Below are 24,249 nucleotides of genomic sequence, written 5' to 3'. Positions count from 1 at the left end.
AGTGAGCTGTAGCTCACGAAAGCTCATGCTCAAATAAATTGGTTAGTCTCTAAGGTGCCACAAGTACTCCTTTTCTTTTTGCGAATACAGACTAACACGGCTGTTACTCTGAAACCTGTCATTTTGTGTTTAGCACATTTTTGGTCTATGTACCAGATTCCCTTAGAACTGTGTCTTGTGGGTATACACACAGCACCTGCTATTTGCAGGAGTGGACACATCTTTGACTAACACTTCCCATGTCTTACATTCTTTCTGTTTTTATCTTCTTCTGCAAAGATGTATGACATATGAGGATTTTCACTATGGACTAGAGAATAGAGTGGCAATGGAACATCCTAATGGGCAGATGAGCATATCCTAATTAGGGCCGTCGATTAATCACAGTCATGTGATTAACTTTAAAAAAAATCATGATTAAAAAAATTAATCACGATTAATTGCACTGTTAAACAATCGAATACCAATTGAAATTTATTAAATATTTTGGATGTTTTTCTACATTTTCAAATATATTGATTTCTATTACAACACAGAATACAAAGTGTACAGTGCTCACTTTATATTACTATTTTATTACAAATATTTGCACTGTAAAAATAATAAACAAGAAATAGTATTTTTCAATTCACCTCATACAAGTACTGTAGTGCAATTGCTTTATCGTGAAAGTGTAACTTAAAAATGTAGATTTTTTTGTTTCATAACTGCACTAAAAAACAAAACAATGTAAAACTTTAGATGCTACAAGTCCACTCAGTCCTACTTCTTCTTCAACCAATTGTTAACACAAATGAGTTTGTTTACATTTATGGGAAATACTGCTGCCTTCTTCTTATTTACAATGTCACATGAAAGTGAGAACAGGCGTTTCCAGGTATTTACGTGCCAGGTATGCTAGACATTCATATGCCCCTTCATGCTTTGGCCACCTTTCCAGAGGACATGCTTCCATGCTGATGATGCTCGTTAAAAAAATAATGCACTAATTAGATTTGTAACTGAACTCCTTGGGAAAGAATTCTATGTTTCCTGTTCTGTTTTACCTGCATTCTGCCATATATTTCATGTTACAGCAGTCTTGGATGATGACCCAGCACATGTTCGTTTTAAGAACACTTTTACTGTAGATTTGACAAAACACAAAGAAGGTACCAATGTGAGATTTCTAAAAATAGCTACAGTACTCGACTCAAGATTTAAGAAACTGAAGTGCTGTCCAAAATCTGAAAGGGATGAGGCATTGAGCATTCTTTCAGAAGTCTTAAAAGAGCAAGACTCTGATGTGGAAACTACAGAACCCGAACCATCAAAAAAGAAAATCAATCTTCTGCTGGTGGCATCTGACTCAGATGATGAAAATGAACATGCATCAGTCTGTTCTGCTTTTATTGTTATCGAACCCATCACCAGCATGGACACATATCCTATGAAATGGTGAAGATGAAGGGACATATGAATCATTAGTGCATCTGGCATGTAAATAGCTTGAGACCCCAGCTACAACAGTGCCATGCGAACGCCTAGTTTCACTTTCAAGTGACACTGCAAATAAGAAGCGGGCAGCATTATCCCCTGTAAATTGTAACCAAACTTGTTTGTCTGAACAATTGGCTTAAGTAGGACTGAGTAGATTTTTAGGCTCCAAAGTTTTACATTGTTTTATTTTTGAATGCAGTTTTTCTTTTTTTTTTACATAATTCTACATTTGTAAATTCAAGTTTCAGGATAAAAAGATTGCACTACAGTACTTTTATAAGGTGAATTGAAAAATACTATTTGGTTTTTTATAGTGCAAATCTTTGTAATCAAAAATAAATATAAAGGGAACACTGTACACTTTGTATTCTGTGTTGTAATTGAAATCAATATATTTGAAAATGTAGAAAGCATCCAAAAATGTTTAAATAAATAGTATTTTATAATTATTTAACAGTGCAATTAATCGTGATTATTTTTTGTAATCGCTTGACAGCCCTAATCCTAATCAATTTCCTATGCTTGCCCAGTGGAAGACATTGATGTTCCAAAAGAAGAACTTTGTCTTCTACCTCCATGTAATATTAAAGTAAAAGGTAATGGTTGATATAGAGAAAGGTTAAAATCAGAATAAAAATATTTTAATTTCATTGAATTGCAAAGCATTAGTAAATATACATTATATTTATCACTGCAAATATAAATTAAGGATTCCCCTACAACTCAGAGTTCTGGATTTCTGCCTTTTGTCTGCAAGGAAAACTACTATATTGTTGGTTTCCTAATTTTCACAGTGGAATATCAACTTTCATAGCAAACAATACAAAATTTCAATGTTTTAGTAAAAGAAACATTCTGGCAACAATGTAGCAAGGGCATGGCAAACTCTTTGTAAATAACACACTGTGGTGACGTCCAAAGACCAAAAGTGAGTAGGAACAAAGCAAAATGGGTGAATAATAAATTCTGTTTTTTTCAGGTTGCTATGCCCATCAGTATGGTACCTGAGCACCTAAATACAGCTGTGCTCCCCAGATTCTTTCCTTCCTTGGAGGCCTCCCATTCATACACTGATCAGACCAATGCTACTTAAGAGATCTGATAAGGCCATGGCAATGTAGCCACAGCTGAGATATGGGGACAGAGATGAGCAAAAGAGAGAGAATGAAGAACAAAAGAAAGACAGATATTAGAACTGGAAAGCAAGTAAATAATTGAGCAAACTGAGAAAAGACATGGAGTCTGGGAATTTCAGACAAGAAAGAAGTTACAGATAAATCATATCAGAACATGAAAATAAAAAGGATTACTTTGAAAATCTTTGTTAAATGCTCATTATTTCATTTTTAATACACCTTAAACCCACAAAGGTTTTTCTTTGGGGGAAGGGAGGAGGCTGCTGCTCAGTCAGGAGCTTTGTTTCTGGCTGATTTAAAAACCTGAAGTAACAAAAGAAAATAATAATCAATATTCCCTTGTACTGATTAACAACTCTGAGGGCAATCATCTACAAATCTCAGATTAAGAGGAGGCAACAGAAGAGCAGGTGAGCTGTTGGGCTGAATATGAAGTTGCAACATGGGAAATTTAAACCTTATTATGGAAAGTTACTGAAGTGCATGCAGACATTCCACAAATATATAACTGTTTCATATAAGGAGGCTTTTCCAGGGTGAAATGCTGAAAATATGCTATCCGTTTCAAGATATAGTATAATTATTTAGAGTACAATCATTATGGGCCAACTGCTGCCCCCAGCTCAAAGTCCAAGAAGCTGGGCTGGGCACTTTAGAGTTCCCCAGGATCTTGGGAGGAAGAGGGTAAAAGGAAACATCTCCTGAGGACATCCAACAGCAGCAGAGCTGCTTTACAGAAGAGACTGAAACGTCTGGGCTGTAGTTGCTCTCATGTTTGGCATGCATTCCTCGGTAGGCAGAAGCGATGGATCTGCTGGACTGTTCAACACGCACACATTTAGACTCTGCTGCAGAGCTGAGTTGCATGGCACACAGGCAGGCTTCTGGAATCTATTCCTGCCACCGTGTGCAGCAGAACTGAACTGGCTCTGTTTCCATCAAGGCCCTCCATTCTTATGGTAGAGGGATAGGGCAGGGAGAGCATTTGCTCCCCTATACTGTGTATTACTCTTATTTTAATGGAAAAGAGTAGAACAACTTAACTCTCAGACATGTAGGATACTTAGTTCTCAAACATGTAGGTGTACCTTTAACAGCATGCATATTAAATTTTATTTTGGAACTACCACTTCAAGTTTTAATTTTTCACAGGCTCTTGATGTTTGAGACTACTGTGCAGACCATGCCGTCTTATTTCTAACACAGAAGTAGTATGTATAAATAATCACATAAATAAATAAAGCTCAGGCCAGCAAGAAACTCTTTTCCCATTAAAGTCAGCAGGAAATGCATTGGTTTTAAACCCAAATTTTCTGTAAGTTTCACTACTTTATATTTAAAAAAATAGACGTCAAATACACATAGCTTTTCTTTAACTTAAATTGTACTTTGGCTTATTACTAGTGTCCAGAAATTTTAAATGGAGAGAGAAATTGTGTCTCTATGCTTGAGAGATGATTCACCTCGGATCCCTGCCTCCTCCCTCATCCCAGTACTCTCAAATCAGAACACTCCCCTGCACTAGCCTTCTTTCTTTCCCCTCCACAGTCTGAGCTCTACAGGTTCCATCTACCCTGTGTGCTGGGTAGCTATTACTATTCTGCAGGCAGGTAAACAAATCGATTTGCATTTAGTAAGGGTTACAACTGGACAAAAGTTATCCTGTGAGTGGAGATACACCCACCACCACCCTGTCAGCTGGTGAGCTGGAATCTGCAGTTCAACATTTAGTTCCTGTTTACGTTTAATGCAATTATGTAAAAAAAAAAAAATACAGACTCCTACGTGTTCTCTTCAAAAGGAACCACACACCCTGCAGCTTTACATCAGTGCTAATCCCACATAGGTCCTCAGTCCAGCTTTACTCCCTTTCCCCTCGAACATCATGTTCTTAAACTAAGGACTCAGCAGGAAATAATGCTAAGGTCAGACTCTAAGGTGTAGTGTTCTTTTCAAAAGGAATACCTACTGTTCTTCATACTCAAGACACCTCAACGTGCTTTTCAGTCATGAGCTATACAGCTACTAATGGCCAAATACTAGTCTGGCAAACACCCCTCTCATGCAATGACTTGACTTGAGATTTTATATCCATATATCAGGGCAGAATTTGGGCCTAATTGTTCAGTAATTCAGGGCAGCCATCATGAAATTAACAACAGCCACACAGACCTTTGAACAATAAATTCTATTTATTTTAAGAGGGAATGTTGACCAGAATATAAATATTATCCCAGATTCTTTAAAAGAAGCCATGGAAACATTAAAGCTTCAAATCATTATCTGACATTTGAACTCAGGACCTTTCAGCTTGGGGCAAGAGTGCCAACTAAGCAACACAAACAGAAATTTTAAATTCTTTGCACAAATTATCGAATAAACTAAACGTGTAATATTTGAATGAAAGCCTTGAGGTAGTATCAGACATGAAACCAAAACATTTGATGCCTCATCTACACTTCTGATGTCCAGATCTGAGATGTGGTTGTAACTAAAATGCATTCCTTATATTTCTCCATAGCACATAATCTAATAGTGAAATCCCCATTCTAAAATGTTAATATTTTCCAAGAAAAAACATAGGTTGTACATCTATTGACCTCTTAGAAATTTAAAAATTTTGAAACTATAAATCTCTGGCAGGTTATTCAAGGGCAGAATTACCCTGCTATGGCTAGGTGAGGTTAAGACATTGACATCTTGTGCTTTTCTAGCTATAATTTATAACTCTGCAAAAGACCAGTGTTTTATTCCCATCCATTAAAAAGGGAGTAGCACATCTGTTAAAACTCTACTACAATGGCTGGCTTTGCATTGCAACAGGAAATGTAACCCAATCATCTCAGAACTTCTACAAATTCTATTCCTTTTTTCATGTAAAAGGATTTGAAAATGTAGTTCACTGAAACATCTGTTAAGCTCTTGAAACCCTAACACACGATATTCTTTCTTCTCTATTACCTGCCAACAAAAATATTTGGTTCTATGTAAGACTATAGCAAGAGTGTGATAATAGCACTGTGCTTCCATTTTTATATGCCATTGTACACTGACAAGATCATACGTGGTGACACTAGTTAATATATTCTGTATCAAAGTTTAAATCTTATGATAAATGTATTGAATTTTAATTGTACATGTGTCTAGCAAGAAGTCAGAAAGGGTTTTGAATGACAGATTTACATTAATTAAAAACATGAGAGACTATTTAGCCATGTCATTTTAAAGTCAACTTAATAACCTTGTGTATATTTTTGTTTTATAATTTATTTTTTAAAGACATAGATCAAGCCAGCTGGACACATACCTAGTCTATGTAACCATGTATTTTCTACCACTGTTACCTTCAGAGTCCCTTCTCCAATACTTCCATTTGTTTGTTTGTAACATCCACTTGTTGCAGTTTGTCTTGAAGTAGACTGTAAGCTCTCCAAGGCAAGGCCTACCTTTTACTGTACGATTGTACAATGTCAAGCAAAATAGGGACCTGGTCCTGATTATGGCCTCTGCTTGCTGCAATAACAGAAGCAGTAAATAAACAAAACAGGACAGAGCTGCTGCTGCTATTACTATCTGACACAAAAAAAACCAAGCATGGACATCCGTTTTAACTAATTTCAATATGTCTTGGTTTGGGAAAAGTAGGGGGTGGGGGTAGAGGGAAAGAATCCAAGTTCAATTTTTCACTAGTCTAAATAGTATAAACATCTGTTGGAATCACCATGTTAACAAGTTTCAGCAGCAGAACACCTGCAAACTTCCTGTGAATCACTTTGACTAGCACTGATACAGTATATCACTCATTACTCCACTTGTAGGCAGCCATAAAAGAGGCTTGGACGGGGTGGAGTTGCATTACTTTCAGTATGATAATCTATTTACAGCAATGATTAAAATGGTATATGGGCAAAAGCCTAAGATTTCAAAGAAAGAGTAAGTTTAAGAAAGTTTACTTAAGAATATCCAGTAGTATAGTTAGACATCTGTAACACTATTGCTTAGAACAGGCACTTAAAATAGCCTGACTCCATGAAGAGTGGCCTAATTACTGTAACTAAAGTCACTATAGTCACAGCAAGTAACAGCAAATAAAGAAAGGTGTATATTAGAACACTTCTCTTCAATGCTTCAGGGAATCAGCTAAAACTAGAGGCCTATAGGCAATGTTTCCTTGGACTAAATTCTGTCATGCAGAATATTCTCATTGCCACATGCAAGAGGCTGCATGACCTCTCCCAAGAATGAAGATATACAGATATACAGCAACATTCATCTCTGAAGGAATCATACACTGTCACATTCAGATTGGAACAACACCACATTTATGAACTTAACCACTAAAAAAAGGGGGCTTTTTTAAAAACACACAAGATATACCTTTGCCCACTATTTGGAATCAAAATGAAACATCTGACCAGCTGGTATAATTTATAAGAAGTGTAATTTAAGTAGACAATTTAAAAATGCCATTAGGTCATTATCACAAAAATAAATGTGACAAAAATGAAAACGAAAAGCTCTCAGTAATTAGCAGTAACCAGTTTAGCAAATTGGAGGAATGTATTATTGTGGATACACTAGGTGTGAAAATTTAAAGACTAGGTTTCCAAAAAGTTTGGCCTTTGAGCCCTACCATGTTATCCACCATTCTCAGTGCTTCTCTACTAAACCCTTGTTTTGTGAAATAAAATGAAAAATTATTATTATTAACTTTGTTTCTATTGTAATAGCATCAAAAGGCCCCAGTCAGGATCAGGGCCTCACTGTCCTAACCATTTTTGATGTTACACATATGCAACAAACTATGAACATATGGTCTGTGCCCATAGTAACTGCAGCCTCAAACTCAGACAAACGCAGTACCCAGCCCAAAACACAAGTCTAGGCTCTGGGGACATCTGCAATAGGAATGGGGAGAAGACTCCGGTATCCAAACCACAGAATGAAAGTGGAGCTGCTCCAGAAAGCCTACTCCAGCTTAGTGACAGGAGGAGTAAACTGTGAGGCCCTAACAATGTGGATAAGGAGTAGAGCAAACTTCTAGGGGCAACATTTAATTTCTACAACAAAAAATCCCTCCCTATGGCTTAACTAGGAGTACAGCATAGCTGGGCGGCACACTGTGAAATAGATGCACATTTTCTGTGGGTCCCCAGGTTCTGATACCAACTTTGGCAGTGGTAGCACCCATGAGGTTTCAGGCAGGATTTGACACACTAATCTATAATAATGAGATCTGCCCTCATCCAGGACCATTACAATAGCACTTGTAAAGCCTCAGGTGATTAAAAGAAACACACACAAAGAACTGATTGAAGCAATATAGCTTGCTTTAGGGATGGTTGTCTAGTCAATGCTGATCTCGAACTCTCTTTTACACACCAGATACCATCATATCATATGAGATTATTATCAAAAGAAGTGATACAATGATAAAATAATTTCTGAAATGACCTAATTAGCATTTTACAATTTAAAATAGAAAAGGATGAGTTTATCTGAGCCACAAAAACAAAACACAAATACAAAGGGCTCATCAAAGAAGATGCATCGAAGTAAATAAAACTGTTATATTCATAACAGAACCCAGGAGCTGCATCTTTTTTCTGTAAACTGATACCGTTACCTGACACACCAACCATACTCTAGTAATGCTTGTGGATAAGAAGGACATTTACCCTATCTTAGCAGATGCTCCAGGGACTGGATTTTGTACAACAAGCTCACGTGTACATGCATAATTTTGATATACTGACTACTGCATGTGTGGTTGAAGAATTCTAACACCTGCCTCAACAGCTGATAGTGTTCATGGACCAACCAACCCCACTGGAACACGTGTTTTGCACATACAAATTCTGCAACCTGCACACAGAACTGAGAGACTATTCAGATTGCCTGTGCAACTGTTAGTATGCCAAACTGTGAGAGCAGGCGTATGCTCAGTTCTGTTGTCCCAAGTGAAGGCTGGTTCAGGCATCACTTGGAATCTGGCCCTACTGTTGGAGATATCTCTGGAATTTTGGCCTACAGGCCACTTATAGAGAAAATGCTTTTATATGTTTTGGGCCTGATTCTCTACTTACTTGCACCTATGTAAATTAGGATGAATGCCATTTAAGACAATGGAACTACACCACTGCAAAACTGGACTAAGTGAACATGCAATCAGGACCCTTTCTTATACATAATTACACAGATTCAGCATGTGACTCAGCCATTAATCTGACAAACTATTGGGGGTAATATTATTGATGGAGCTACTCAGGGATGATACCCCACTCCTGTCCTCTCCTTCCCTGCTTCTTTTCAAATGAAAATAATTCAGTTTGTCTGTTTCACTGGCTCAGAGAGACAATGAGTTGTGCAACCTCACAACCACTGGCATCCATCACTTTGTCTATTGTGAGAGGGCCTAAGATGGGGCTGAACAACTACCAAGATAGGCTACAAGTACTCCTTTTCTTTTTGCAAGATAGGCTCGACTCAGTATGGGTACAGATACCTTCTTTCCACACCCCAAATGCTCGGTCTCAAACAGGATGGAGCCATTTTTTTCCTCTTCGGGAACATCATTCCCTCTCAGTAAGTAAATGATGAGACACAGTCAATAAGGTTCAAAAGCAGGCAATTCTCAGCAAAGTTAAAGTCATCCTGAGCCCAACAAACCAATCTGGATAGTTTAGAAATAGCTGAGGTGAGGAACTGGAGGAAGCGGGGTTAACACCCCCATTTGACAGCACTGTAATCTCTTAATAAAGAAGAATGCTAGTGGTAGGCACGAAAGGCCTAGTTAACCTTCTTTGCGTAATGGACCCAATCCAATGTTCACTAGAGTCAATGTCAAGACTCCCATTGACCTCAGTGTGCATTGGAAAGGGCCCATTGTAGGGAATCAAACAGTAAGTAGACCCATTTTTAATGTGTTACTTTTAATCCTTTCAAGCCATGAGGTTCTGTTAACTAACTCATCATTCTAGGGGGGGCTACTGAAATATTGTAATTATTAATCCATTTGTAATATAGTTTGTCTGAAAATATGTAAAAAGGCTGCAGAAACTGTTCTCTAAAATGATAGATCAGTGACTTTTGGAGGCAGGAGGAACCTGAGACTACTATATTGGCTATCTAGCTCCTCAAATGGCAAATCCCTGGCCACACCCCATGCATTGGGCACTTACAACTTTATCTCTCAACAAATTTGTTCGAATGAATCCAAGGGTCTTCTCTCCATTGAGTGGTATGTTTTAAATTCAGGCAACTTTGAGGGTTATCCCAACACAAAAAGACGTGTTTGAAAATGTCTTAACGGTCAATATATTTTCCATGCTCAGATTTGTAAAAATGGCCTTGTGGAATTCTACCTGTTGATAGCACGCACACACACACTCACTCACTCTCCCACACCTCCCCCCACACTCCTGGTTAAAAAAAACAAAAAACAAAAAAAAACACCAAGGAAATCACTGCCTTTGGATTAAGAATAAGGATAAGGAAGATGATATTCACCAGGAAGCTATAAGCCTCTGAAAAAGAAGGGTGTACAATGAAAGTGCTTTCCTTCAGCTATCAATGATGCCATTAGCAAGGTTCTTTAATCACAGCACCTACATATTCCTCTATTTACAAACCAAATGTACCTGAGCATGCACTTAATTGAAAATTCAAAACAACTTTTTAAATTCTTTAAATGTGTATTGAAGCATATCACTAACCCCACAGCATTCCACCCCTAATATGTGCAGCTACCCATTAACAGGGCAATGGAAATCAGGCATTCCAACATTGTATGTATTACTTTAGATTGACAAAGTTCATCTGAAATTTTTTTTAGGACCCTTTACTACAGCTCACAGGGTTGACAGCATGATCACCATTAAAACCGTGCTTGCATTAAAAAGAGGCAAAAGGTTAAAGCAAATATGTACATCTGGATTTTTATAACTCCAGTCCCATGATTTAAAAACTGAAGATGTGTAAAATGCTGCAAGGCATTCACTTACCATGGATTTGGTGAAAGGCCGAGCCAAGGTAAACAGCAGGGTATACACCCACCAGTTGCGATGAATGGATGAGTAGATCATATTTCCAGGATGCACTGCATTAGAAGTCACCCCATGGGGAGAAAGGTGGCGGTTTAGCTCATTGGAGAACAATATATTGCAAAGCTTGGAACGGTTGTAGGCCACGACAGCCCAGAACTCTTTCTTAGATGGAGAAAGCAGGCTGAAGTCAAGCTTTCCTGAGGAATCTTTAATTTCTGAAAATCTAAAAAACAGTGCACGTGCTTTAGACATTCTGGGCCAAATTCTGCTCTCATTTAAAACAGAACAACTCCTTGGAAGTCACAAAGGTTGTGCTCCTGCAAATGACAGCAGAATTTGGACTGCAACCAACATGCAACTTGCTTAGCAGTTTCTTAAAATCTAAAAGAAATTGCTTGTGGTCCTCAAAAAGAACTTAATGTTATATGGGAGTAAAATTATTAAATAAATTCACATCAGAAGCAAAAGATAGTTTATACTATATGAACTACATTCTTTTGCAACAGGAACAAAACCAGCTTTTTAATTTTGTTTTTGAAGACTCACATGATTAACATACATTTAAATAATTTAGAATAAAAGATTTCTGCTTTTCAAAGAAGAGTAATACAGTGTTCATTCTTAACCATTTTTTACTAGATTATTTTAATCTAATGCTCAAGTACTGCATATTTTAGTTTAAGTGTCCAAGTAACTACAGATGACTCTTGCTGCCTCTTAGACTCTTTTTAGATTAAAAATTGATGATTATAAAGTGGTTATAACCTTGGTAACTTGCCATCAATAGTCTTATATGTTAAAAGATAAATGTAAACAAAGCCAAAATGTGTTCTGGCAGACTATAATGTTTTTAAGTATACCCATGACATGATTGAACACAAATCAAAGTAACTAGTTGATGTTTTTTAATTGGGTCTGACAGAGTCATTAAACACCAGCTGTTTGTTTGGTTCTCTCTTTTTTTAATAATAACAAAATAGTGAATTTACTAAAGACACTTGCATGAAAAACATTACTTTCTAGATAGTTCTCTATCCATCCTTACATTTTTAGTTTATTAAATTACCAGTACATATTAGTCCTGAGAAATAAATATCACTGATAGTTGCAAAACTATGCTCCACACAAGAGTACTGCTTTAAAAACAAAAAAAGGGTGGGATCTAGCAAACCCACTTCAATATGTAGAGCTTTCAGAATCAGCTGGAGAAATGAGGGACAAACATAATCGTGGTGTACATTATACAAATATTTTAAAACGCCTTTCCTGATTTTGCATTATACATTCCAAGTTAAGCGATTGACTGGTTTGTTTGTGTTTGCTGGGGTTTTTTAAACTTATGTCGGGGCAAAAACAGTAAAATACACAAATAAAAAGACTACAAGGTTCCAAAGTCAATAGGAGCTGACAATGCTTTGTCCCTTTCAGAATCAGTCCCTCATTTGATCTCAGGTAATAAAATGCCTCTTTCATAATTTTCACATTCATTTAGGGCACAATTCTGAAATCAACGGGGCAAATCCAGGAGTAAATTATTACTCAACATGAATAAGGGTGGCAGACTTTGCTAATCATTCCCTTAGTAGCTGTCTAAAACACCAAAGTATACTATACAAATACAAAAAGAAAAGGATGACTTGTGTCCTCCTTTTCTTTTTGCGGATACAGACTAACACGGCTGCTACTCTGAAACCTGTCATTATACAAATACAGTGTTTTGTGTCCATCATCAACACAATGGTAATGTAGTGACACGTTTTCAGCCCAATCCTGTGAGTCAGTCTTACGTCAGCAACTCCATTCACCTTGTTGGACAATCAAATTAATTATACACAAATAAAGATAGGAAGAAAGTCAATCTACTTATTATTCTTATTTTCATACGATGTACTTAAACTACATATAAAATGACTTTAAACTCAATTCATTTGCACTGAATCCAGATAAGTAAATAAAATAGAGCAAAGGACCAGAGAGGCAAATACATGTTTTGCCTCAGAGCAGTCTAGCATAATAATTTCTGCAAACATAGGACTTTATTTTCCCCCTAACAGGGAGTCTTGATTCCAACAAAAAGATTCAGCCACGGTTTATGGAAGTAATTATATACCAACACTTCCATTTTACAACACGGTTTAAGGCTCAGTGTTCTCAAGTAAGTTAGAAAGTACTACCAGTATTAAGACCTGCTCTCTAAACTAGCCCTCCTCATCAGCTTATTGTCACTGAACAGCTAGAAAAAACAGCCATTTAACAATTATTTTAAATGTTTAAATATGATTTAAGACACAAGAAATGAATCCCTAAAATAGAAAAGCAATAGGTTGGATTAGTAATTATATTTTGACATGCACAGCGACTTATTTTTTGATAGGTTTCCTAAAACTTGGCTCATCTCATTCAGTTAGCAACGAGCACTTTAAAATAATCTTATTTTTCAAAACAAAGATAAAGCTGTGTAAAGATATGAGCTCTAGTTCCACATAGCACTTAAGGGGAAAAAAACCCAAAGATGTCATTTAAAATACTATTTGAGATACAAGCATACAAAGGGAAACAAGCAGCTGACAATTCAACATAATCTGCCATTAAACAACAGCTCATTTATATATATCCCATTGTGCCCTCCACATCTGGCAAGTAATTGGAGCTGGCAGATTTATTTCGAGAGATATCTTGCCTGCCCCACAGTAGCCTCCCTCACTCCTAACAGGACTCTGCGACTTGCTTTCACAAACCTGGTGTGATTTGCAAAGATAAGGATGTCCAGATTTTGTTACCACCTAATTACTAGATGTTTCATGTCTTTTAACACCAGGGAGGATTATTACCGGCATTTTCTATTGCTTCCTTTCATTTCAGCCATCATAAATTTAAAATGGTAAAAGTAAATCTATCTTCCGTGTGTCATTTATACCATAAGCCTCTCTGTTTGGAAGTGATAAAGATTTCAGCCTGACCCTTGGCTGGTCTCTCTCTACCGGATCTCCAGGGTTACATTCTATGGAAACATGATTAAAAAATAAGCTTCATTCTGGGTCTCTTAAAACAGTGCAGAAATAAATAAATAAAGTAGTTGCACATTTCCCCTCTTGCTTTGCTAAATCTCTTGCACACCATGCAAAAAAGTGAAATAGAAATCAACAATAATGTTTTAAAGCAGGCCTATCATGGGCCTAATAATCCTGCAATCCCTGCACATTCTGAACTAAATCTGAAGCCAGCATGTGCTTTGGATGCAGAAAGAATTCAGAATTGGGCCCTGAGGCCCAGATTTTTAAAGGTATTTAGAAACATTGTTGCACCAAAATACCATTGACTATAGGTGGGATTTAGACTCCTTATTGCCTAAATCTCTTTTGAAAGAGAGATTTAGGTGTCTAAATCAGTTAGGTATTGCTACATTTAACGTTGCAACAGCTAACTACCTTTAAAATCTGGGCCATAATCTACTTCAGGTAGTAACTGTTTTGTCTTTTTAAAAACTTCCTTCTCTTCAGTTATTAAAAATGTTCTAAAATCATTGCAAACATGTCTGAAATTTCATATTGTGCTTTTTGCCAAATTGTAGTCCTAAAGGTAATCGGAGAGAAGTGCCATCTGATACCTTAATTGAAAATTTAACCAAAAGAGGCACAGCCAGATTTCTAATATAGACTAACTAACAAACTTCCCTTCCTACAATTATACAGCTAATGTCTGCATTGAATTCCCTAATTTCTCATTATAAAACTATTGGATTTCATCTAGCAGTCTTTAATTGCATTGTTTCTCCTGCTAGAATAACTGCACATTCTTCTTGGTAAGATGTTGAAGTTGTTGAATGACAAATCAATAAAGGTCATGCCATTCAGATTTAATCAATTATTATTCCATCTCCTAGCAAAAATCAATGAGTGGCCTGCAGTGCAGTGAGAAATCTGCATTCATACAAAGAGTGACCAAGACCAATCTATGCAGTATTATGAAACTTGTATGCACATAGAATCTCAGGGACAAATCCTGTATAGGAGTAATCCTACTGACTTCAAAAAGAATTGCTCAAGCAAAAGTAAGCACTTTAGGACTGGTATTTTTATTTTAAAGTTTGGTATTTCCACTGTGGTGGTTTCATCCCAAGGATTGCAGAAAGGGCCAATCAGAGCTAAATCAAGAACATATTCTGATTTTAACCAACCTGTGTGATTCTGACGAAACCATCACAACTCTTGCTGGAGATGAGCGGCGTAGAATGTCTTCAAGAAGTTGGACAAGGTAAAAATGCCCCAAGTGATTCACCTGGAAGGTGGCCTCTAGGTCATCTTCTGTCAAGGACCATGGAGCAGCAAAAACAGCAGCATTGCAGATCAGCACATGAAGCGGCCTGAATAATCAACAAGATATGCTGACATTAAAAAATCAAATCAAATCAAGTAAATAAAAAAGTACAAAGAATTAGATGTAATTAAATGTACTGTTGTTGTGATTTCTTATCATTTCAGAACATCCACTGGAAAAAACAAACAAACAAAGGAACAAAACAAAGGTAACTGAACAACTGGAGCTCAAATACTTTGCATCTCCAGGTCCACCATCAACACAAAGGTTTGGAATGGACAGAAAAATAGTGGACATGCATAGATACATTCAACAGATCCTCCAGATATTCTACTCCAGATAACATTAAACCTCCAAAGTAGGAGACAGGCTCAATCTGCAAGACATAATTCCTCTAACCGTAGGAATTCTACCCCATATTCTTGGTCTTAATGTGCCCAAAGAGTAAAGATTACACAACCTGAGCAGTCTCCACGCAAGTCACCTTCATGCACAGACATTATGGACATTTAAGTGCTGCAGACCTGACACCTTTTAAAACCCAACTTTTTATCTGTCAGCTGTGTCACGTATTTAACTGCCAAATAGGCAAAGTCAAGCCAAAAAAAAAAGCTCTAATTTTTACAAACAGCTAACCAACCCCAAAATGTATAATTTAAAATAGAACAAAGAACAAGTATAGGGGAAACAGAAGAATGGTTCGTTTGTCTTCTGTTTCAACTACCCACTGCCTGCTGATGGGATGTCTGTGGGCCATGCTTACTTATGTACCACGAGAGGACAAGTGCACAAGCCAACAATCACCAGTTTTCTGGGTGGTTCCAAGGCTGCAGCAGCAGGGCACATGTGTCCCAGTATTAGGGTTCTACAGAGACAATCCTATGAGAAATGTCAAAAATTAAGACTTGGATTTCCAAACACTGAGCACCTTTTACGCACTGTTGAAAGTCCCATCTTCATTAACAGCCTAATTATCTAAAAGACTTTTGTGGAAATTAAAAAAAGGGGTGACAGACATCAGTTAAATATGATAATACTGAGAATGTTATCATCAATGAGGATAGATAGATAGATAAACCCTTTAGTTAAAAATAAATTTCAACTAGAAACCCAGAAACAGTTCACTATGGCACAGTTCTGAAATAGTAATGTAATGATGTCTGATCAGTAGTCAACAGTCCCTTATTTTTATCTTTAGGTTCATTCTTGCAGAAGCTTCACAGAAACCTTTAGAGGAGAATATTGAAACACATGGAAGCTTTCTGAAGTATATTTTCTAATGGCAGGTTTCAGAGTAGCAGTCGTGTTAGTCTGTATTCGCAAAAAGAAAAGGAGTACTAGTGGCATCTTAGAGACTAACCAATTTATTTGAGCATAAGCTTTCATGAGCTACAGCTCACTTCATCTGAGCTCACTTATGCTCAAATAAAATTGGTTAGTCTCTAAGGTGCCACTAGTACTCCTTTTCTATTTTCTAATGGGCGGAGTTCTGCTTTTTTTTTTTTTTGGCAGGTGCAACCTTCCCATTAAATTTGCTCCCACATTTTACACTAGCAAAATAAATTGTGGATATTCGAAGTATGCGAAAGGGAGGCTGCATTTTAGAAAATGTGGCTCTATGTTTCTGTTCAAGCATCCTGGGTCAAAGTCTGCCTGTGTTTCACCTGTGCAAACCCACTCCACACAGTAGGAATAGATGGAAGGAACAAAGGATGACCAACCCGGAGTACCTTCACAGAAACATAAGATCATATTTTCAAAAGGGCAACCTTCCTTTTGTAGGCATAATTTGCCCCACTCCTGAATTGCAACTGCACAGCACTCATATGCAATGCCAGCATTCATTTCTGTCGTCAGTTTATTTTGAACTCACAAAAAAATGAGGGTGCATGTTGTGCTTGCCAAAAGGAATACAAAGTTACAAGCCTTCAGAGAATGCATTTTATGAAGTGTTAGATGCCTCTGTATCGCCTCAGAAAGTTTATGTGACACTTCTGTAAAAATGCATTTGCAGATAAGATATATACATGTCTTTTTAGACAGCAGTATAATACGATTTAGAACTGTGCTGCAGTATGTAAACAGTGGAAACCATGGCATGTCACCGGTGTGCGTCTGCTATTGACTCAAAGTTCCCTCATCTTGAAATATGTAGATCTATATTACAGGTCAAATGCTGCCCTCAGATGTACACACACATCCTGACTAAGTGAAAGACAGGAAAGCAGGTCACAAAAGAGATATGCAAAAAATCCATTGAAATGTACAAATAAAAACTAAACAGGAAACACTAAGCACTTAACTATTAAAAATTATTGATCTTCATGCAGTTCCTTCATAATTGTAGGTTTGATTTACACAAGGCACTTTTAACCATTTGGAATTACTAATAGGCAGTGAATCAAACCCTGTCATTTGCCACTAACTGCAAGTTGGCTGACATGACACAGAGGAGTTTCATCAGTGTCAGAGTGAAGGGTCCCCCTCCCAGAGTGTAGAGCACCCACAAAACTGCTCAGGAGCACCACTGCTCCAACTCATAGTCTATAGTTCTTCCCGTGCTTATTGTGCTTCCTTTATAAAGGCTACGGTCTCTTCCAGCTATCTAACCATGGACTCACTGGCCACACCCATGTCTCTCCCCTGTCAGGCACCCCAAACCTCTATTTAATGCAGTGGATGGCCTGTTAAACATCTCGACATACACACTCCCTTTCTAGTATGCACCTGCTGGGGACAAGGGGCAGGGGTTAGCCAAGTGTACATTTATCATAGATACACCATTAACCAACTTTCATTAATTTTTGCAGATCTTCAGCATATAAAAATCAAGGGACAGTGCTTAATTTAGTTTCTGCTTACATTGTGAATATGCATTATCTCATTTTTTCATATTTATCTGATGATTTAATTTATGAATTAGTGTCCTAGATACAAGACATCTTTTTTCCTCAAAAATAAAAAGCTACTTTGTGAGGTATATTAATACAAATTTTGTAGTTGGTACTTGGCAATGACTTTATGACAAGACACTGCATTGTGAATTCTCAATATACCAATGACAATAAAAAGAATATCCCTCATTGTTACTTTCAGTTGGCCTTTAAATTTATAAGGCAAATGAACACCGCATAAAACGACACAATCTGATGTAAGAGAACACAATAAGACAAAATGAGCCCACATATGAACCTGGACTATATTCTACCTAACCACATTTTAATATCCTTCATTAATGCTAATTATACAATAACTACCAGAGGCAAAATATGTACCCTGTACCTAAACCTGTCAGCTCAATTAATTAAAAACAGGATTCCAGAATATAAAACTATAAAATACTGTAAATTTTTAATTCTAAAGGCATTTAATTGAGTTTTATAAAAAGAGAGAATTACTTCTGCCCCTTTTTAATGAGGTTTTTTTTTTTTTTGAAATAACATCTTTTACTAAAAGTTTTTTTTTTACTAAAAGTAATTAAGATTCAAGAGAGTCGCTAAAATTATGAATCTCTGCAGTATTCTATCACAAGAATTAGTTTTATCTGTACAAAAATATACAAATAATAAAAAATAGAAACACTTTAATCAAATCCCCTAGCTAAACGGTTACTAGCAGACTATTTTTATTTTTTGTTAATTTTAGTGTTTGTAAATGATGCAAGACTTACAGTCCTGGAAAATGAAGTCCTCTTTACCCAGAGGGCAGCATTAGCAGAGATGGCTACAGCCTCATTTCTGTTCTAAAAGGACCACTTTTTGGACTGAGAGGATAGTTCAAGATCCAAGTCCATTAAGTCACTGGTCTCTCTTGTGATAACAAGGGGCCAATAAGTGTCAAGTGTGATGGTAGTTTTTTTGTGATGTGGACACCTAGCCAATAAGAACTGCACAAAGACCACCTACTTATTTCACATTAGCCATGTAACAGCCCTCATACGATCATGAATTTCAGCCACCAAGGGCAGATTCTAGTTTCCAAGGTGCAGTGCTTTTTATCACTGAACATCTCATTGTGCAGTATCTGAATGTTCAGGCTACATGACAATTCACACCACACATCTGATACTAAAGCCTTGCTTTATGACTGAAATAGTTTTAGTGGATAGCAGGACTGTGACCTTGATTTCACCAGTTTATTAAGAAACTGGGGCAGTCTCCATTAGCCTTGGTTATGACCCCTATACAATAATCTTCTGCATTTAAAGCAGCCTGCTACTATTATTCATTAAAGGTACAGGTAAATGGCAACTAAAAAAGTCAGCAGCAAGGCAGGATTTTCTGTTATGTTTATACCTAGTGTTAACATTATGAGGCAGCTCTCTAACTGTATGACTCCTATTTGACATTTCTGTAAGCACCATACAGCTAAAACCTTGTACAGTGTTTTGAAAATTTACCCTTATGTCTCCTTAAAATGTCTTCAGCTAGTGACTTACACTGCACCAACTGAGCTAATGCGTTCTACCATTACAATTTAAGTATGTATTGGGACCAGCACATAAGCTGCTCTACCACAGTACAATGTCACTGTTTCTTACCATCCCCAGCAAAGGAGATCCAAGAATATAATATTTTAACTGCAAGCAGTACTGTGATTGTAAAAAAACCTCTCTATGCTGATGAGTAATTAGAATTTGGTACTGTAAAAAGTGCTCTGATTAGCAAGGGTATTTTTTCTATTAATGCCTTGAAAATATCTCCAGTCTTCTGCACTGCACATATCCATGACAAGTTACTAACTCTTGCACTTGGACAAGTTATTCAGATCATATGTGCTTTGCTGAATCTACTATTAGAAGAAATAAAGTAATCCAAATAGAAACTGTGCACTGTTTGAAAATATACAGAATATGTTAATAAATGAATGAGATATGGAAATTAAGTCATCTCTATAAATCAATTAGTTATGGAATTTAACAATCAATTTGTTAGCATATGATGCAAAACTATGATCTGTCAACAGGCTTGTGAACTGGCCCTGTAGCAGTAGCTACTTTCAAGGGGATTAATTACTGGAGATTTGCAAATGGAAGAATAATATTTTCCAACAAACGTACCCATGCATTAGGAGGTTAAACAAACACCAAAATGTCAATGCAGTTTTTGGCTTTGGTGTTCTCCCATTTAAAACACAATGAAACAGTTAACTAGAACTTTATGCAAAGGGAATAATTCTCAAATCTTCCCATGAAGCAGAATGTCACACCATCTGGGGCACTTCTCAAGTGATTTGAAAAGTTCATACTGTTTGGAATTATACAGAAATTCAACAGAAAAGGCTTTGCCATATCCCCTAAGTCCCATAAGCAACTGTAGACCTATGTCACAGCCACAAATGGATGCAGAGAGATGGGACTTCACCTCTGCTGTAGAGGAAGCAAAGTCACAACCCACAGAACTTTTCTGTCACATAACTTTAAACCGAGACTTGTTCCAATAAACCCCGGAAACTGGGCACCTCTTGCTGTGAAAAAGCATCTTATTTCACAGAAAGTTCACCCACATCCAAGATAGCTTATTGTTCCTTGTGGCCCATGAGGCTAAGACTAGAACCAAACTAAGCCTACAGCAATGCTCATCTTTTTGAAATTCAGCCCATTTACGCAAACAGAAGTCATGGTAATAATGAAGGCAATCTGAGCCACCAGTTGTGACTCTGATATTAGTCTTTCTTACATGGTGGGACAGCAGAGAACACCTAGAGCTCCCACTAACAGAGTCTCAATGAATGCATGAGGGTATCTATTAACCATCTTAAAACATGGAATAGTCTGACCGGTACTAAAGAAACCATCGCTTGATGATGGTGTTTTCATAAACTACTGCTTAATGTCTGACTTCCCTTTCCTAAGGAAGCTGATTGAGAAGACAGCAAAAAATAGCCTCCAATGCCATCTGTCAGATTCCTGTATTCCAGTTGCCTGTCAGACAGGCTTCACTGCAAGGCAAGCTACACAGACAGCACCTGTAGCCCAGATGGATGATCTCCTCTTATCCACAGACAGGAGAAATACATCCACTTTCATCCTGCTTTATCTCTTTGAAGCATTTTAAAACTGTTGATCAGCAAATACTCCTTCCCCACCTACAAGAGGCTGCAAGGGTGAATAGGAATGGACTGAAATAGTTTAGCTTCTTCCTTCAGCTCAAACTCCAAGGCCATTATGGGCAATTGTCCATCTGCCTCCAGAAACTTCATCTGAACAGGCCCGTACAGCTCAGTCCTCTCCCTCACATTATTCAGCACTTCTGTGAATCCAGAACTTAAAAAAAAAAAAAAAAGAAAGAAAGAAAAGAGTGACCAATATAAGACTGCATTCACAACTAAATGTAAAACTCATCCTTTTGTCTTGTTTTTTTCCTGCCAGTAAGTTCCTCTCGCATAACAATGGACATACATAAAAAGCCAGCAAATCTCATCAAGTAACATACTCCTTCCTCCTGTGAAGGAAGGGAAAAATACTGATATTACTGGTTATTTTTTTAAATCTGGGAAAGAGTTAGTATCTGCTCAGATACTATGGTGATATAATAGTGTAGATGTCAACAGACCAGCAGGCAGGCCTAGTTCTCCTCTTTAAGGGGGGCTTGCTCTTATACATATAAAAACTAAAAGGTCAACATCTGAACAAGGAAGGCAGGTTCTGCCTTAAAAAAAACCAGGAAATAATTCATATAACATGTGCAATGTACCCTGCAATTGGCCTTTCTCATACCTATCCCACCCTCAGAACTCCTACAAAAATAATCTAAATGTGGGATTTCACCTTAAACTACAAGATGGGGTTAGATTTGAAATAAGAGAACTGGGATAGAGTTTAATTTGTCAACATGCCATGTCTCATATACTAAGCTATTTTACACACTGTAAACATGCTAGGTGATGTTAGAAATACTGCGGCTTAGGAATTCCCCTGCCCCCACCACACACACTTTGTCATTTGAAAGTGTAACTTTTACTTTTAAAGTAACTTTAAAAAAATAAAGGTCAAGGCAAGGCAAGTTTTTTTGTTTCGACTTACTACTGTGGATACCTTCTCCTTTCACCAATTCAGGCCCTGAACATGCACCTTCCCTCCTCTACCACTCCTCCTGAACTTCTCAAAGAAGTTATAGAAGAACTGAGTTAAAGCAGCTTAGTAACCCCATATTGGCTCCAGAGACCCTGATTCCCCAGACTCCTGCAGAAACCCAAAGCAGCGCCCAGGATTCCACCTCTGTTCACCAACTTCTTGTAGTAGGGCATATTATTAAATTCAGATCAAGAGTCTCTGTACTCGAGACCACTGAGGCTGATAAACTGATGCTCCAGACTTTGAGGTATGCCTCAGATTTCATCAGTTTGCACCATTTCACGAGAAAGGATTTTATCATCCAAGCATACCAGTGTGTCTGGCTTCCTTTTACTGGAGTCATGTGAGGGACATTTCCTATGTTCAGGCATCATTATCCACCACACTAGACAGGGTTATAACCTGGCATCAGTTACAACTCTCTCTCACAGCAAGTACCACACTTAGGGTATTGGGACAAACTAGAACAAATGTCAGCTCTCCACTCCACCCTAATATGCCTCCATAGGGCAGCATTTCAAACCAAACTGTGACCTGAAAAAATGTTATCTTAGGTCCAGTTCCTGTGTCCTGGCACAGCTATGAAACCCAAAATGCATGTTACTGTTCTGAATGGAAGCCTCTGCTAGCCAGTATGTCTCTCACTTTCCTAGCTGTTGAAAATCTGAGCACTGGAGTTGCGGCAGGAACACTAGACTTCCCACCTGACCACTCTCCTTGGACGCTGATGTGAGCCCTCCAACTTTCACATTGGTCTGAGCTCAGCACCTATATAACTTTGCAGTTTTCCCTCCTTTCTGACTGTTGGGAAGAAAAAGGAGCTTTGCCCTCTCTCTATTTCCTGCCCCCAAATCCTATTGCAGTTAGGAATCTCTCCAACACTGCTAAGCTACCTTTTTGTCTTTCATCCCTGCAACCTCAGGCATGGAGGAGGAGAAGCTTTTCTCTCTACTGCCCAGCAGGTTACAGGCAGCAGCAAGGAAAGTGTCCAGAGTCTGGTAAACTTTACTCTGTTGTTATAGGCACTCACCTGGGACAGTTTTCCACTTTCAAGTGGACAAGCACATTTTTTTTCAAACCCTAATTATTTTTTTATAAACATTTTCAGGCAGCACCTATTAAGCATAAAGCTGCTGGAAGTGCACAATGAGTATTAATTTCTACAATAATTGTGGTATGATTTGTTGTTTCAGCATATATTTCAAGAGGTACGATTTTTACCCATACGCACAAAGCACCCCTTAAAAGCAGAAAAAGTATATAATAAAAGAAGTAATCTGCCTTTTTTAGTAACTTTTGTTGACACCTATCATGGGAAATAGCAAAGTCCTTAGAAAATATTTTCACGACCATGGTTGATCATTTGAACAATAAGATATTTCATACATTTTACTTGCCAATGACAACTCCTTCCTCTGTTTTGCCTAGAGATATGTGCAACTGTAATAGAGTTCAGAAAACCCCCAGCAGCAGCACGCTGCCATTCAGATCTGAAAAATTTCATGTTATGATAAAAACTGATGTACTTTGACATCCTCTGGGATTTTCTGCACCTTGGGAAGAGCTAATGAAGAAATACAACCTTGCCAGAGTAAAACACAAGGTTTTGGATTCTAGGATGAAGACATTTGGCAAATGAGTGACCCGTCTCACGTCACCAGAAAAGCAACCATGCTTTTCTGCCCAATGATTCTGTCTCAGTGTGTTTTGATTGTCTCGTCTGATGCTCTTCACAAAAGACTAAATATATTTAAACTACATACTAAATAGTTACTGCTGTCCTCTGTGATATTGATGTTTTGTTAAAATTAAAATATCAACTAAATACACACATACTGTTTTTATTCTCTCATTACCCATTAAGCTATAAAACTGCAAAATGCTTACTACTTCATTTGCAGCAAAAAATTTGTAATCATGCTTATTAAATCATAAATATTTTACATGCCTATATATCCAATTTGGCCCTCATGGTTGGCTAAATCTTGTGGAAATAGATTGGATTCTTTATTCAGGAAGATAGTTTCTGCCTCTAAAAGTGAATTTCTACTCATAAAATGATTCTCTTATCATGCCATCGTTACGTACCATATTTAGTATCTCAGTGATTCCCAAATTAAAATTTGCTTAGTTTAAAGATTTTTTTCTCTCTCTCTTCCCCACCCAACATAGAATCATAGAATATCAGGGTTGGAAG

At 37.4% G+C, this 24,249-nt stretch overlaps 1 protein-coding gene across 3 annotated transcripts in view; it reads right to left on the bottom strand.

The window, feature by feature from the left end:
• The window catches only part of WWOX (WW domain containing oxidoreductase), a 687,014-nt gene that overhangs the window by 489,926 nt on the left and 172,839 nt on the right, over window positions 1-24,249 (bottom strand). For all 3 annotated transcript variants that reach the window (XM_048817033.2, XM_048817032.2, XM_075118433.1), the window contains exons 7-8: window positions 14,838-15,023; window positions 10,619-10,883 (exon numbers count right to left, since the gene is read on the bottom strand). In XM_048817033.2, the coding sequence (XP_048672990.1) occupies window positions 10,619-10,883; window positions 14,838-15,023 (451 nt within the window). The remainder of the gene's footprint in view (window positions 1-10,618; window positions 10,884-14,837; window positions 15,024-24,249) is intronic.

This window comes from Caretta caretta, chromosome 12 (genome assembly GCF_965140235.1).
Source record: "Caretta caretta isolate rCarCar2 chromosome 12, rCarCar1.hap1, whole genome shotgun sequence".
Lineage (NCBI taxonomy): Eukaryota > Metazoa > Chordata > Testudines > Cheloniidae > Caretta > Caretta caretta.
Note: the sequence above shows the minus strand (reverse complement) of the source record. Positions and strands in the feature narration are given on the sequence as shown.